Consider the following 14,880-nt stretch of genomic DNA (forward strand, 5'->3'; position numbering starts at 1 on the left):
ACGATTTTAAGTGTTGAAGTATTCAGGTATTGCGCAAGAAAAATAAATACACAATTCAAAGTAAACAAATATAGACTACAACAGTAATTTATTATGTATATATATCTGAAACTAATGCAGTCTAATACAACAGCCCTGCAATACATTATCCATTCATGAAGGTTATTGTGTATTTTAGAAAGGTCTTTAGAATCATTTTGGAGGATGAATTAGAATAGATTTGTGTGTAAATTTAAGTAACACATTTTTAATCATCGCGTGACCATTCAGATGTATTTGTATCTATTAAAGTTGATTTATTTATTCAAGCAGTGAATTTTTTTTATAAGCTAATTTAACTATTTTGCATTAAATCCATATTTTTTTTAAATAGCACAGTTTAATATTGGTGCAGTTTAAGTATTTCCCCCAAGATTACGTCACCATACAGCCAGTCTGCTTCATTTTAAGGAATTATTTATTTATTTAAATCCACAAATTAAAACTACTAAGTAATGTTAATTCTATTTTTGGGTGAATACTTCCCTTAAACTGATGCAAAAAATTCAGCAGGCGATCCCTGCCCGTGCATTCTCAACCCATCACCACCAGATGTCTCCCTCTTCTAAGCCACCGTGAGGACGCCATGAGTAAACTCTGTGATAAATACCCGCAGAAACAGGGCTTGGTTCTGTCAGGCTTCATCCACATAATATCACAGGCTGCCATTGGAGAGCCCGTCGGCAAGAGCGAACAGGACGCAGACGCAGGAGATATCGCAGGAAGGCGCCCGACGAACGCAGTGTCCATCACTTCTGCTGATGTAACCAGACAGCGTATGCTGGAGGCAGTTATTTCACAAAATCAACTTCGTTATAAAAAGAAACAAAAGAAGGCGAGAAAATGGGACATACCGCAATACCTATATTGATGGCTGTATTGTCCTACTGCGTGTTGGAAAACGTCGAGGTAAGAGCAAGACAATCTGAACCATTTGTACCGATGGCGCATTGCTATTCTGTTTAGCTGAATGTCGATGTGACTTTTGGACTAAATGCTGTGTTATAATAGTTCATGTCGACATTACACATGCCACGCATACAGCTGCCTCTATCTCCATATTGCTGACACGCACCCTTATCAATCTAGGCTATGTTTAATTTGCAAATGCATCCTCGGGCTGCGTCCTATGTCAACAAGAGTAATGGCACACAACGTCCACGAAAACGCAGTGATAGTGAGAGGATTTTTAAATGCTAATGCTGCAATAACATATGAATGGAAGCTGACTTTCAGGACGTAAATATAAGAGGCTTCATAGAGATGTGGTTTACAGTGTATTCGGCTCGCTGCGTCAAGTCTGGGCCTGTATCTGACATGGAAAAAATGTCACTCAGGCCTTTTGCCCTGTGTGGAAGGATGGAGATCAAATCCCATCTCATTGCGTCCCATCTGGCCTTGTCAGAGGAAGAAATCTGCTTGCATCGTCCTTTTTAGAGGAGTGGTGCAGCTCTTGACAAGGATGGAGTCATGCATATTCAGTTGCTTTTCTGTGTTACATATTTGGTCTTCATGGCAGAGCACTAAATAGATTAGAAAACTCCCAATTTAAGTGAGGATCAGAAAGCGTTATCAGATTTCCAGTTTGATCTTCTTTTATAAGTCTTTTTTCCTAAATACCTTGAAAATGCATGTGAATGAACTGATCCTCAAAGAGGGGATGACTTTGATGTATCATTGGATATAGAGTGCGATACAGAGTATACTAATGAAAGATATGGGGTCATCCCATTGGCATCTGTCTCCATCAATAGGTAGAGAGGAGACAGTGAAAGTCTCAGGTAGAGAGCGACAGCTGCTCCCACCTCCCTCCTGTCTCGTCAGCAGACACGCAGTTTGATGGACTCTGCCTTTATCTCTCAATAACTACTCAGTCACCCTTCATCTCCTCCCTTTAATAGACCTGAGGCATGAATTCAGGTCGGAGCATGGGCATTTGTGTGTAGGAGCAATGAGGTGTTTGGAGGTGAGTGTGAAGGGGGAGGAGGGAGGATGAGTCATGATGCCCCAGCTGGAGCTGTGGTTCAGGTCAAACATACTTTTCCACCTGGAAATGAAGAGTGAATGAAGCTGCAGCGTCGGAGATTGAATACTGAGCATCCTGACTGTTGGTTCAGAGTCTCCCCAAGTTCCTAAGAGGATTTGTGAGATGTTTATTTATTAGCCATCTTCCACAGTGAGTCTGTAACAGTCATAAAGCCTCTCCTTTCATTCTGAAATAATTTCACTTCTCTAAGAGCCTTAGTGGGATTACTGCTATGCTGAGGAACAGGCTTTAGCTTCATACAAGGAGACCTGCCCATGAAGGTTTACACTGAAGATTACGCTGTGAGGGGGTTGGCTGGCTGGATTATACCGTGGTATTAGTCCTAATAAAACTGTCAGCTTCCCTTAATTTACTCAACATTCATTCAGATAGAAATGTGCAAATTGGATCAATTTGTTTTGATCTGTCTTTTATAGTGTAATATCTATTGTCAGTGCACTGGGATAATCAGAGTATAATCAAATAAAATTTCCCGTCAGTGTTCTGGATTAGTAGAGAGAGCCTTGATACATTTTTATATGAAATACAAATTTAGCATCATCCTGTGTTCTGATTGGACAGACACATTGATGTCAGGTTGTAACATGTAACATGTATGTCAAGTCCAGGAATGGCTTCCCAGGTATTTCAGCTGCAATAGCACTTACTGTACCTGTCGCAGCACCCAGAGCATTCAGCTAACTGACATGATACTAAAGGTCATGCATGAAAAGATGACAGAAACAATCATCTTTATGGGCAGCCTCTAAATGTATATATCATCTGACATTCATGGAGCAGAGGAAGTTTGGATTCAATTGAATTTGTTGGGTTTTGTGTGCCAGTAGCTGTTATGTGTCTTTAATAGAAGTGGGCAATATGGATAACATATAAATCACATCATGATTTTTGATACATGTAATATTATAGGGGTGCACGATGTAACAATATTTACTGTGAGATACATTTTGTGTAATGCCATTCATCCCTTGAACATTTTTGGGCGTAGTAGGTCATTGTCGTTTCTTTCTAATTTCTCAACTAAATGTTATTATGTCACAATGTATATATATCGTAATGAGCGCTGCAACTAAAAACATTTTTTATTAACAGCCATATTCAGGAATCTTGCTTTGTCCAACCAACTCCAAACCCCAAAGGCATTCAGTAAATGCTGGAGTTTTGCCTTAAAATATGTTATTTAAATGACTAATTGATTTTCAAAATTCAAAACTACTTGATTAACTGACTAATAGTTTCCGCACTTATTACTGTATGAAATTACATATAACCATAAAGAGGGTTTTATCGATTACATGCTTTATCATGATGTAGTTAATTTTCTCACAAAAATCAATGCAGAAACAGTTACATTTTCTTGTCTTGTCTTGGCTAATCCAGCACATTAAATAATCTAATAAATCCAAGTAGCTCATCAATCTCACATTGTTATCTAGCAGTCCTGTTCATTGATTTGCAACATGATCATAAACATTAGGGAATCACATTGACATTGTGAATATGCACTTATCAACAAAACATAAAGCCATACTGCAGCTAGTGAGTTCTTGCTGTAACAAACCCCCCCACAATCTGAGGGTAGGGGCTACAGGTACATGTATATATACATGAAATATATAGCTGTATAGCTGAGCATGTACATCTACCTGAGCATATATGCTCAGGTACATGTACATGCTCAGCTATAGTCAACCAGCTCTCTATTTATCAAGATAAATGACTGCAGTGTGAACCTGATTCTGAACACTCCAGTCCAGAGTGGCTGCAGAAGAAGGGTGGTGTCCGATCCAGGTTTCAGGAAATGTGGAAGGTGTAGGATAACATAAAGCATAAAGGGAGGAATGGGAGGGAGAGAAAATGAAAGGAAAGAGCAGAAGGATAGAAAGCAGGTTTTAGTACGGCTGTAGATTAAAATATAAATGGTGAGTCATAAAGTCGCTGTGTAACACACGCCCCCCCACCCCTCCACCCACCCCTTCCACCACCACATCCCCACCAACAGCAATTTAAGGCCTTCTGATGGAATACAGCCATACAGATCCATGCACCTCCCACCCCCATCTGCCTCGCAATGCAGTAACACAAGAGGATTTGTTGGGAAAAAAAGATAAGGACAAGCAGATCTCTCTCTCTCTCTTTCTCTCTCTCTTTCTCTCTCTCTCTCTTTCTCTCTCTCTCTCACACATACACACATGCACATGCACATACGCACACACGATGCCCCAAACTCACTTAATTAATTTAAGAGCCAGGAGATAATAAGGTTCCACTAATGGATTCCCGTGCGCTTGCTATTCTCTACTATATCCGTGTGCCAGTGGGCATAAAACGCACCATTTTGTTGTATCACATGTTTTTCCCCTGTTCTCTGAATCTGACTTCCTTTCCAAGGGTTTTGAAGCGCAGCACACTCACAGGACCTGGCTTTAATCCTGCAGAGTCATCGTAAAATGAGAGCTACATTGTCTCCTAATAATTACACTCCAATGCAACGTAACTACAATTATGTTTCGAGGGAATGTTGGAGGTTGGGCTGGATGGATGAGTCAGAAAAAAATACGGGACTTGCACCCAGGAGACCGCTGTGCGTGTCCCGTGTGAAAGGTTGTTTCACACAAACGTAACAGTAACGTAACAAACATACTTATTTTAACCTAAAACCATGATTGTTTCTTAAACCTAACTAAGTAGTTGTGTGATAGACAGTTATTGACAATGCAGTTTCGTTGTATAATGTCATTTTTAGGAGACAGGGTTGTGAGGAAAGACGTAAAAGTGCCCGAGCATTGAACGCCATGCTGCTGATAGGTTCAGAGAAGCTCTGCCAAATCATGGTTTAGACGATTCAATCTTGTCTTCTGGCCTTTCTGACATATTGTGTCTCAGCTGCATAACCTGATGCGATGCATCTGATGAGTTAATGTATCTGGCTTGTCAGACTGCACGGTTGTCTCTAAATTACACATAATCAAGGACTAACGTTAACTTCCCAAAGATTACTTTACCTTTCATCATCTACTTACTGAGTGTCACATATAGATATAGCATAAATGTAGATTCACGGGGCAATTTTGAGCTTTGAGTACAGATCAAATCTAAATTGCTTGCGGCTTTGTCTGTAAAACATGTCATGAGTTTGCTCAGTGTCACCTCGAGCGATTGAGATACTAGCATAGCCATCCTGATCACATCCAGCTGTGGCTACTCTCCAGAGTCTTGCAGGGCAGAGATACCACTGCAGCCCAAGGTCTTCGCACCCCGCATAACCGCCTCAGCGAAGCGAGATGTTTAGTCCTGCCGCAGCCAGTGGGAGGTGGGAGAAAACATCTGCAGTGTGGTGATAACACTTGTCCTCCATGTTCAGGAGGAAAAAGAGAGAGCGCAGTGAAACATATTGAGGGCTTATTGAGAGAGAGAGAGAGAGAGAGAGAGAGAGAGAGAGAGAGAGAGAGAGAGAGAGAGAGAGAGAGAGAGAGACAGAGACAGAGACAGAGAGACAGAGAGATATTATATATACATATATTTTATTGTTAAATGTTGTATATTGTATTAACTGTATTTATATTGTTATTACAATTGATGTATGATATTATATTATATCATACTACTTTCATATCACATTTATGGAAACAATATATTCAAGAAAAATGCCCATAACAATTTCCCAGATCCCAAAGTAAGGAGTAAAAATAAGTCCGACCATCAGTTTACAGTTATTTGCACTGCTATATAATTTGAAATTATTGGCATAATAGAAACATTCCTACAATATTAAAGGGGAAACATTTGTGTTATGTTGAGTCAATAGGACAACTCTGCAGTGCCCGGTATTGCAAGTAATTTAAGTGGCGTGTAAACAACCAACAGCCAGTGATAAGGTAAGATAACAAACCATTAAGCCAGCGTTCAGCGACCTACTGAGGATAGAAAGTCCAACCACTTCATTCATGAGAGAGAGAGAGAGAGAGAGAGAGAGAGAGAGAGAGAGAGAGAGAGAGAGAGAGAGAGAGAGAGAGAGAGAGAGAGAGAGAGAGAGGCTTGTAATTCTGTAGGGAAGGATTGCCCTGACACGGTGGATGATTTGAGAAACGGAGAGGGTGAGGGAGGATGGAGAGTGTATAAGTGATGTAGAGCATGTAGAATGTTATGTGGGTTGCAGGGTGGAGTGCATGCTAATGGATGAACCCAGCCCTATTGCTGCTGGTCTCAGGCAGCTAGGAGAAAAAACCCTGTGGCCAGAGTAAAAATAAAATCTAATTTCCTTAACGTGTCTACAGGTTTGTAGGGAGTGTGGGGTTGTTGTGTCCACTGAGACTGATCAGTCCAGTATTAACATTCTGCAGGGGAACATTGGGAGCTGCTATGGAGGGAAATGGATGTACTTCCAGGCAGGTCGTTTGGCTCTGCCATCATTTGCATACACAGCGTTGCCTACGAAACAACCCTTTCGGATGGACTAAAAGCTAATTTCTCAAATGTAACAAAGGTACAGTGGTTTTGTTGGGTAGAAGCCACTCACATACACACAATTAGGGCACACACTTACACAGAGAGCTCAGAAATATACACACGCAGACACACACATTCCCCACACACTTGCTGCTTTATAAAGATGGCACGCTGTAGAAGGTGCATCAATTATTGAACGCCGTGGAAAGGTCTGGGCTCTCGCTTGTCAACGGGGCTTTGGCAGTTGTCACGCACCCTTTCCACGCTCCGATGCCAATCCTCTCTCCCTCATACTACCTGTTTTTTTGTTTTTTTACCCCCACCCACCCCCCCTGTTTTTGTACCACTCCCCACCCTCGCTCTACAGAACACAAAGAAAATCTACACGCCTGTCTCCTCCTCGCTTCGGCCCCCTTCATCCCTCCTCCCTGTCTCTACCCCAGTCTCCCCTGCCACATCCCAATGGCCCTCCGTACCCCTCCCCTCCCCACTCTCCCAGACACTGCTCCTCCATCTGCCTCAGCAGCTTTCAGTGGCCAGTGACATCTTTTCTCTTTCCTTGTGTATACTTTGATTTTTCTTGAATAATTCATGCTTCAAACTCACCCTTCGTTTTATTTTTATTATTTTCTGAACTTTGCTGCTTTTGCATTTGTTTCTTCATTCTTGATATTTTCAGACTCTGCCTGTCCTGTATTTGCACATGCTGGTGCTCTATTGTCGCTACACCTTATGAATACACTACAATACAAGTTTTACCATCAGATATTCTTACAATATAAACCAATACAACAGTGTGAATTCTGATCAGCACATCTCAGAAGTTATTTTGTGAGGATTTTGATGTAATTTGCCTATTGGTTGTACCCATGTTCTATAATACTTGCTTACACAATCTTTTAGGGATTTCCTCAATTCCCCAAAATGCTTTTTGACGATCCCTAACAACTGGTGTGAACTTGTTGCATTCAGCTATGAGGTGTATGTGTAAGCAGTAAAGTTATCTTAATATTGAATGTTCAATGAGTACCAGTTCAATGAGATGCTTGTTTTGTCATATATTTGAAAGTCAAATTCGATGCAACCAAGAGCATTGCCAGCAGTTGTTTATTTATCCGTGCTAATGTGTTTTAGGATGGCATTTATTGTAGAGGAGTGTTTATTTCCAGCGAAGGAGTCTCAAACATACCCTCCCTTCCCCTGAGACTAAATGTTCCCACAGCATTTGACTCAAAGCTCAGTATCCAACAACCAAAGCTTAGATTCTTCAAAGGCTGCCTGCAATTGACCCTGCCTCTATTTTATACAATATACACAGATGGCTTGCCTACTATCAACAACCAGGCTGGTGGTACAGCAGCTATAGATGATAAAGTGACTCATGTGCTGCTGTTGCTGCTGTTAATCATCAACAATAAGATTCAGCCAGTGATGGAGAGAGACAAATAGTATAACGCTCTTTTCTCAGCTCAGGGTCATTGTGCTCGCCAAGGCCAAGCTCGTCTGACAAATTGGATTCTTCGCACAAGTCTAGCGGTGGTTTAGAAAAAGAATGTAATGAAAGCACAAAGCACAAATGGAGGTTCCAGGCCCCGGTGAGGGGTCTTTTGTACAGATTGTCTCAATGATTAAACCATTTTCCCTTCAGTTGGACCCTCTGTGGAGACTTCATAGCCTTAGGAAATGAGATAACACTAATATTTAATCTACTGAGTGATTCTGCAGCAGAGACTGGCAGACTGCACAGCCAGCACGCATTATCTCACCAGAGTGGCCCGGTCTAAAATAACACTGAGAGGGCTAAAGCAAGACAGGACATGTCAGCCTGACACAATCTCAGTTTTCATTATTATTTGTTGTCAGTGGATTTGTCAAACTGTGCTTTCTATTGCTACTGAATACACAAGTTCTTGTTTTTAATATGATGCATACAGACACTTGGTGAGGTGATTTACATCTTTATTGAAAGATGATATGCATTTCTATCTTTTGTAATGTATGAGCGTACTTAAAGAAAGTCTTGAGAGGACAGACAGTTGGTGAAGTTGATTCAAGCAAAATGGAAAGAAAATCAGTTGTGTTGTAACACGCAGGATGTGTGGCCCTGAAGCAGAGGAATCAGAGAAACATGTGACGCATCAGCAAGTCAGCTACTGAGTCATCACATTGAGATTTACTAAGAGTGGGATCATCAAAAACAATACAATATAATACTGTCACTGCTAGTGGTGTGGTGGAGCATATCTTTTATTGTTAAATGTTGAATATTGTATTAACTGTATTTATATTGTTAATACAATTGATGTATGATATTATATTATATCATACTACTTTCATATCACATTTATGGAAACAATATATTCAAGAAAAATGCCCATAACAATTTCCCAGATCCTAAAGTAAGGAGTAAAAATCAGTCCGACCATCAGTTTACAGTTATTTGCACTGCTATATAATTTGAAATTATTGGCATAATAGAAACATTCCTACAATATTAAAGGAGAAACATTTGTGTTATGTTGAGTCAATAGGACAACTCTGCAGTGCCCGGTATTGCAAGTAATTTAAGTGGCGTGTAAACAACCAACAGCCAGTGATAAGGTAAGATAACAAACCATTAAGCCAGCGTTCAGCGACCTACCGAGGATAGAAAGTCCAACCAAACACATGGGGACTCTTTCATGAGAGAGAGAGAGAGAGAGAGAGAGAGAGAGAGAGAGAGAGAGAGAGAGAGAGAGAGAGAGAGAGAGAGAGGAGAGAGAGAGGAGAGAGAGAGAGAGAGAGAGAGAGAGAGAGGAGAGAGAGAGAGAGAGAGAGAGAGAGAGAGAGAGAGAGAGAGAGAGAGAGAGAGAGAGAGAGAGGCTTGTAATTCTGTAGGGAACTAGTTGCCAGGGTAACCGGGACGGTAGCGGGCTCCTGTGAGTGGTGTTACCATGGCAACCACCCTCAGTGGCCAAGTGATGCTGAGATGGAGACGGCAAAAGAAGAAAAAAAAGCATGTTTACGGGTTTCGATGGGAACAAGTGAGACACATAAAGAGGACGGCAAGTGAGCAGAAGCTGATGTTAAATGTTGGAGAGCGACGTCAGCCGCTCTTTCATCAAGTTTGTCTGTAGCAGAGCCTTGATTTCTTTTCCCTTTGCTTTGTACAAACCGGTCCCAGCGGGCCACCAGGCAGCATTAGCTGTTCATCCTGCTGTTCAGTAACAGAGCACCTCATTGCCATGAACAGTATGCCAAAGATGCCTTGCAGGGCACACCCTCTGAGAGAGCTGGGAAGAGGATACTCCTTCAATATGTCTTTGTTGGGCTAAAGCTAGCCATGCTGGGCTCTTTTTATCAGCGATGGTGTGCATTTGACCTCTCACTGGGAGTTAAAGACCAGTTTGTTCCCACTGTGGCCCTACCACATGCCTCTGAATTAAAGCCATGAACCATCATGTTGTGAAGTTAAATGTTACATACATACCATTGTACTTAATGTGGTGTATAATGTATTGCATGTGGTATGGATCTCGGGTCTCCGCCACACAGATCAATTATTGCTTTTAGCTTTCTGGTCACACCCCCACCTCAACAAATACAGTGTAATAATGATAATAAATACACACAACCACACACCACTCTGCCTCTATCTCACGTTCCCTTTGTGAGGCTCACACAACATAAATAACCTTATTTCCATAAGATGCCGCTGCTAGACAGGCTCCCAGGGGAGCTGACACGATGTGATCAGAATTGTGTATATATGTATAAATTAGAGACAGAAAAAAAGAGATATATGAATGTTATGACCCGCTCTTCATCCTCCCCTCCTTTGTTGCCACCTCTCCCCCCATACAGTATATTACTCCATCTTCTGTTTGTTTTGTATATGTACATTCAGTTCTGCACAGTTTTATTTATTTGCCATGCTTCACTTTAAAAGACTCAATTACAATCATTAGATAAAAAGGTGTAGAATACTCATACAGCAGAAACATATTAACAGTTTCTCATTTACATATTTGTGTTATTAAATAAATGCTTCACCTACAAACATTTGTATATCAATTACTCACTTTGTGTTACCTTGAATTCTTGAAGATTTCTTTTTTTCTCGCATGCCTCCATGATAACAAAGAATCCAAAAAGAGTTGAAGTTTAACTACGACACAACAAGGCATGCGATAAGAACAAAGATTTCTTCAAGAATTCAAAGTAACATGGGATGAGTAATTGATATACAAATGGTCATTTTGTGGGTTAAATATTCGTTTCATAGGTCATAAATCATAAGGATGAAATGCTGCATGTCCCAAAGAATAACAACTTGACAAATCATTTAAAATTGTACTTGAGAGATTTGAATTCCAAAGCAATTTAGTGCATTTCAAGTAATTTGCCTTCCTGTAAGATGCACTCCAAACCATTATAGCTGATCATCAAACCTTTCACTCTATTGGCAGATTCCTTTACACGTTTTAACAAGCACAAGATACAGTGTAGACAGATCTTTAGAGAGTACACTTACCAACTATGTGCAACACTCAAAAAGTGCATGAAGTGACAGGAAAGTAAAAGAAGAACTGTGGGAGAGATGACGTGCAGATCCAGAGGAGAATACCCCGAGTACAACACAGCTCAGAGTGTAAGAAGGAAACAAGAAAAAGCATAAGATCTTATTGATGCTGGCAGCCTGCTGTTTCACAGGGAGACCGTAGAAAGCCAGTCTGTCTTTAAGTGGATCAATTATTACAGTCTTTTAACCTAAACATGCCCTCATTTAGGCTTTGAGATTCCCTTAATCTACTTAAAACTTGCTCAAGGACATTATGCTATTGCTTTAAGACCTCCAATCCGTATCCCCATGCACACAATACACACTTATCCGATACCTTACTCTACTATGGGTAAAGTTATCATCTGTGTATCGGACTGAAATTGAAAATCGTGTTACTTCCTAATCTCCATTAACCTGCTAAATATAGGATTTGGTTCCAGGGTGGATTACCAAGAGATTCAGCTCAAAGCCAGTCTGTCAGTCATCTGAGGACGCGTTTTCATATCACTCAAAACAAGCAAAAAAAGAAATGCTGCTCTTCTCCTTTTGTGGTTTTTCAGGATAATGATGATTTGATATTTGTATGCATTTAAATCATTAAAATATTCTCTTTAGTTTATTAAAAGAGAGGCTTTGAACTATGTGGGAGGAAAAAGGCAAAAATAGCCTCTAGAAAATAATGAACTTAGTGTTTAATACATTCTAGCTGTCCCAAGGCACAACATGCACTTGCTAATAGAAATTTGAACCTTTGAGTCCCAGATGTGAAAAAAACCTTTTTATTATATTTACCATTTAAATACAGTTTTGGAGAGCTTGTTTGCATTGTGTCAATCTCAATCTGCCTGCAGGAAATCCTTGATTCAGTGGCAATTGTGTTGACATTAGGATGTTTCAGATGGACCTGCAGTGCTCAAATCTCTGCTAAGCCTTTGATTCCTTCAATCCCCGAGGTAGCTCTTCAGCTTGAAATCATATCTGCAGGCTCACAGTGTTTGGCATTAACATGTTGGCATTCCCATGTTGTGTTGCTTAACTGTGAAGGAGGTTCGGCAGTGTTATGTAACAGCAGAAATTCATCAACAATGCTACCACAAGACGAAATACAAGTTTGCCTATGTGGAAGAATATTTTTGTATTTCTGGCTGGATTTGTTTTTATGAAACATTATCACGCAGTTGTTTGTCTCCCACATATCTACAGGAGGCGGTAGCATCGAGAGGAATCGGGAACATGACAAACGCTTTGTGTTTTTGTCCTTTCTGGAGAAAAAACATGCAGTACAGCGTCATTATGGTGACTCAGAAGAAGCATTTGGTTGAAATGGGGGGAGAAAAAGCCATGCATATAAGTTCAGCCTACTTTATGCAACACAAGTTTCACAATCACTTGTTTCATTTGGAAAAGTGCTTAATATAGCCTTTCCACAGAAATGGGAACAACACTGATACAATCAATGTTCTATCTGTGGGAGTTTCCTGTTTTGTTCTTCTGATTACATTTGGATATTTCTGACAAGTTTAACCACGGATGCTGCTGAAAGGCAGGATGTTTAAAAAGAAAAAGAAAAAAAGAGCTCACAGGAAACATATCTGTAACAATATTGCCTGCACAATGGGAGTAAAATGCAGGTGTGTGTATTATAGAGTGTTTTATAAAGAGAGAAAGGGGAAGAGAGAAGCAGGATGTGTGTGAACATGATATTTATCATGAGTCCTAGCTGGGAAAGGTGATGGCTCTCTTCCTGTGCGTATGGGGCTTTTGTTGAGTCCCATGGTGATATTATACATCAGGGAAATATGTATCCAACTAACAACTAAGTTAGTGATTCCAGGAGGAGTTAGTGACCTTTACAGAAGAAATAAATCTCTTTCTTATTCCCCTGCTGCTGCAGCCTGTAGTGTGCTAGTTGGAAAGATATACGCTAAAACCTTGAGAAAGTGTGTATGTATATATATACACACACACACACATACACACACACACACACACACACACAGACTCCAGTGGGCACACTGTGTAAACATGTTCCTAAATAACCTCAATCATGAAATGGTTGGCACTGCCAGCCTCCAGATCTATGGAGTCTCTTGCAGCGGTGCCATCTGACATGTCCTGTATTTTAAGCTATACTTGAAATGAAATCAAATTTTGGGAGCTGGTTTTGGCTGCTGTTTCAGACCTAGATGAACCCTGGTGATTATGGGGCCATCTGCGCCCAGTGTGCCCAGCTGGAGGCTGGACCGCTGTAATCTGGATTGATGAAGTTGACATAGAGAAGGCCACAATGTGTGTACGTCATCTTTGCAACCAAAAGCCGTTGTCTTAATGGTTGGCGATAGAGCTGCAACAATTAATCGAGTTATCGCTTAATCGATCGACAGAAAAATAATCTATAGAAACTATTTTTATATGTATTTTAATCGTTTAAAGTAATAATCTACGCAAAAATGACAGAAAATGCTGTTTTAAGTCTTACAAATATGGAGATTTCCAGCTTTTCTTTGTTTTATATCATTAAACTGAATTTCTTTGGGTTTTTTGACTGAAAAAACAAGACTTTTAAAGATATCACCTTGGACTTTGACAAACAGGATGGACAATAATCAGACAGATAATGAGAGTAATCTTAAATTGCAGACCTAGCGATCAAGTATTGAAATGCGTACTTCAGTTTAGTATTCAATAAGTAACATCCCAGTTGGAAGCTATAGAACAATGCAATATTTTCCACTCTGCCCATCAGTCTCTTCTGAATAGAGAATTAATGGCTGCAATTAGCCATTAGTCAGTGATGTATAATAACGAGTGTCAATGTGCTGAGCTAACCTGCTCTATCCTCCTTTGTCCCCACTGCACCATGAGATTCTGGCAGACTAATGTTGCTACTCCCTAATAACTACATGCCACACCAGGAAGAGGCCTGATGGAGCCTATGAATAATTTACCAACATGATTACAATGATGAATGCTCCCAAATCTCTCTGGCCATTTAGCACTAGCCTAGAGAGAGAGGCCAAACAGTGTGTGTCAGGCATTGTGTGAAAGCTGTTAGGTAGGGAGGGGCAGACAAGAGAGATATCAAGGATAGGGTGACTGGGTGGATCAAGCTCGGCCTTGAGAGGAGGCGGAGAGAGGGGAATATGGAGAAAGAGTGAAGGAGGGGCCCGGAGAGCAGGAAGACACCCACTATTCAGCCATCTGTGCTGCAGAGAAGCACAAAGACGTGCTCAGGAAGGACTGTTCGTGTGTGTTTGTGTTTCATACATGCATGCGTTATGCATCGATGAGGCCCATTTGTACGTGGGTGTGTTCTCTGCACGAATGATGGAAAGTGGCCAGTCGACCATACTAATCACGAGCAATCCTAGCTAACCAGGAGTGACAAAGCTCATACCTTGTAGAAAGATTTAATAGTACAGAAACTAATTTGCTTATAATTGCTATTATCACCAGCACAACATGTTGGTATTTCTTTGGAAACATAATAACTTGAAGTATTTAATGCTTGTGTATTTTTGCTGCCTAGATTCTGAAATGTCACAAGTTGTTTTGCCTTTGTGATGTATGGTTGTTTGATTGCATTGTCACTTCATGGTGTATTTTGGTTAGATGGGATATCCCAAATCCCTGTTGCTAAATAGGGATTAGCTCCTCAGGGTTCTGATGTCTCTTGTTAATTATCAACCAAGCTGCCTAACATATCCCTGACCTGAGAGTCTGTGTTTATGTAGTAGCTAGTGTATTTTCAAGTATGTACCAAAGTGTTTCATACAGATACACAGATACAGACACACACACG

The 14,880-nt window shown here is 40.6% G+C and overlaps 1 protein-coding gene across 2 annotated transcripts in view; it reads left to right on the forward strand.

Moving 5' to 3' along the window:
- The first annotated feature begins 664 nt into the window (after nt 1-664).
- Nucleotides 665-14,880, forward strand: part of aplp1 (amyloid beta (A4) precursor-like protein 1) — a 32,667-nt gene continuing 18,451 nt past the window's right edge. The window contains exon 1 of one of the 2 annotated variants that reach the window (XM_029451047.1): nt 665-948. In XM_029451047.1, coding sequence (XP_029306907.1) covers nt 883-948 — 66 coding nt within the window. In that variant the 5' untranslated portion in view covers nt 665-882. The remainder of the gene's footprint in view (nt 949-14,880) is intronic. The other variant, XM_029451046.1, reaches the window with a different exon arrangement.

The sequence above is a fragment of the Cottoperca gobio genome, chromosome 16 (genome assembly GCF_900634415.1).
Source record: "Cottoperca gobio chromosome 16, fCotGob3.1, whole genome shotgun sequence".
NCBI classification, from domain to species: Eukaryota; Metazoa; Chordata; class Actinopteri; order Perciformes; family Bovichtidae; genus Cottoperca; species Cottoperca gobio.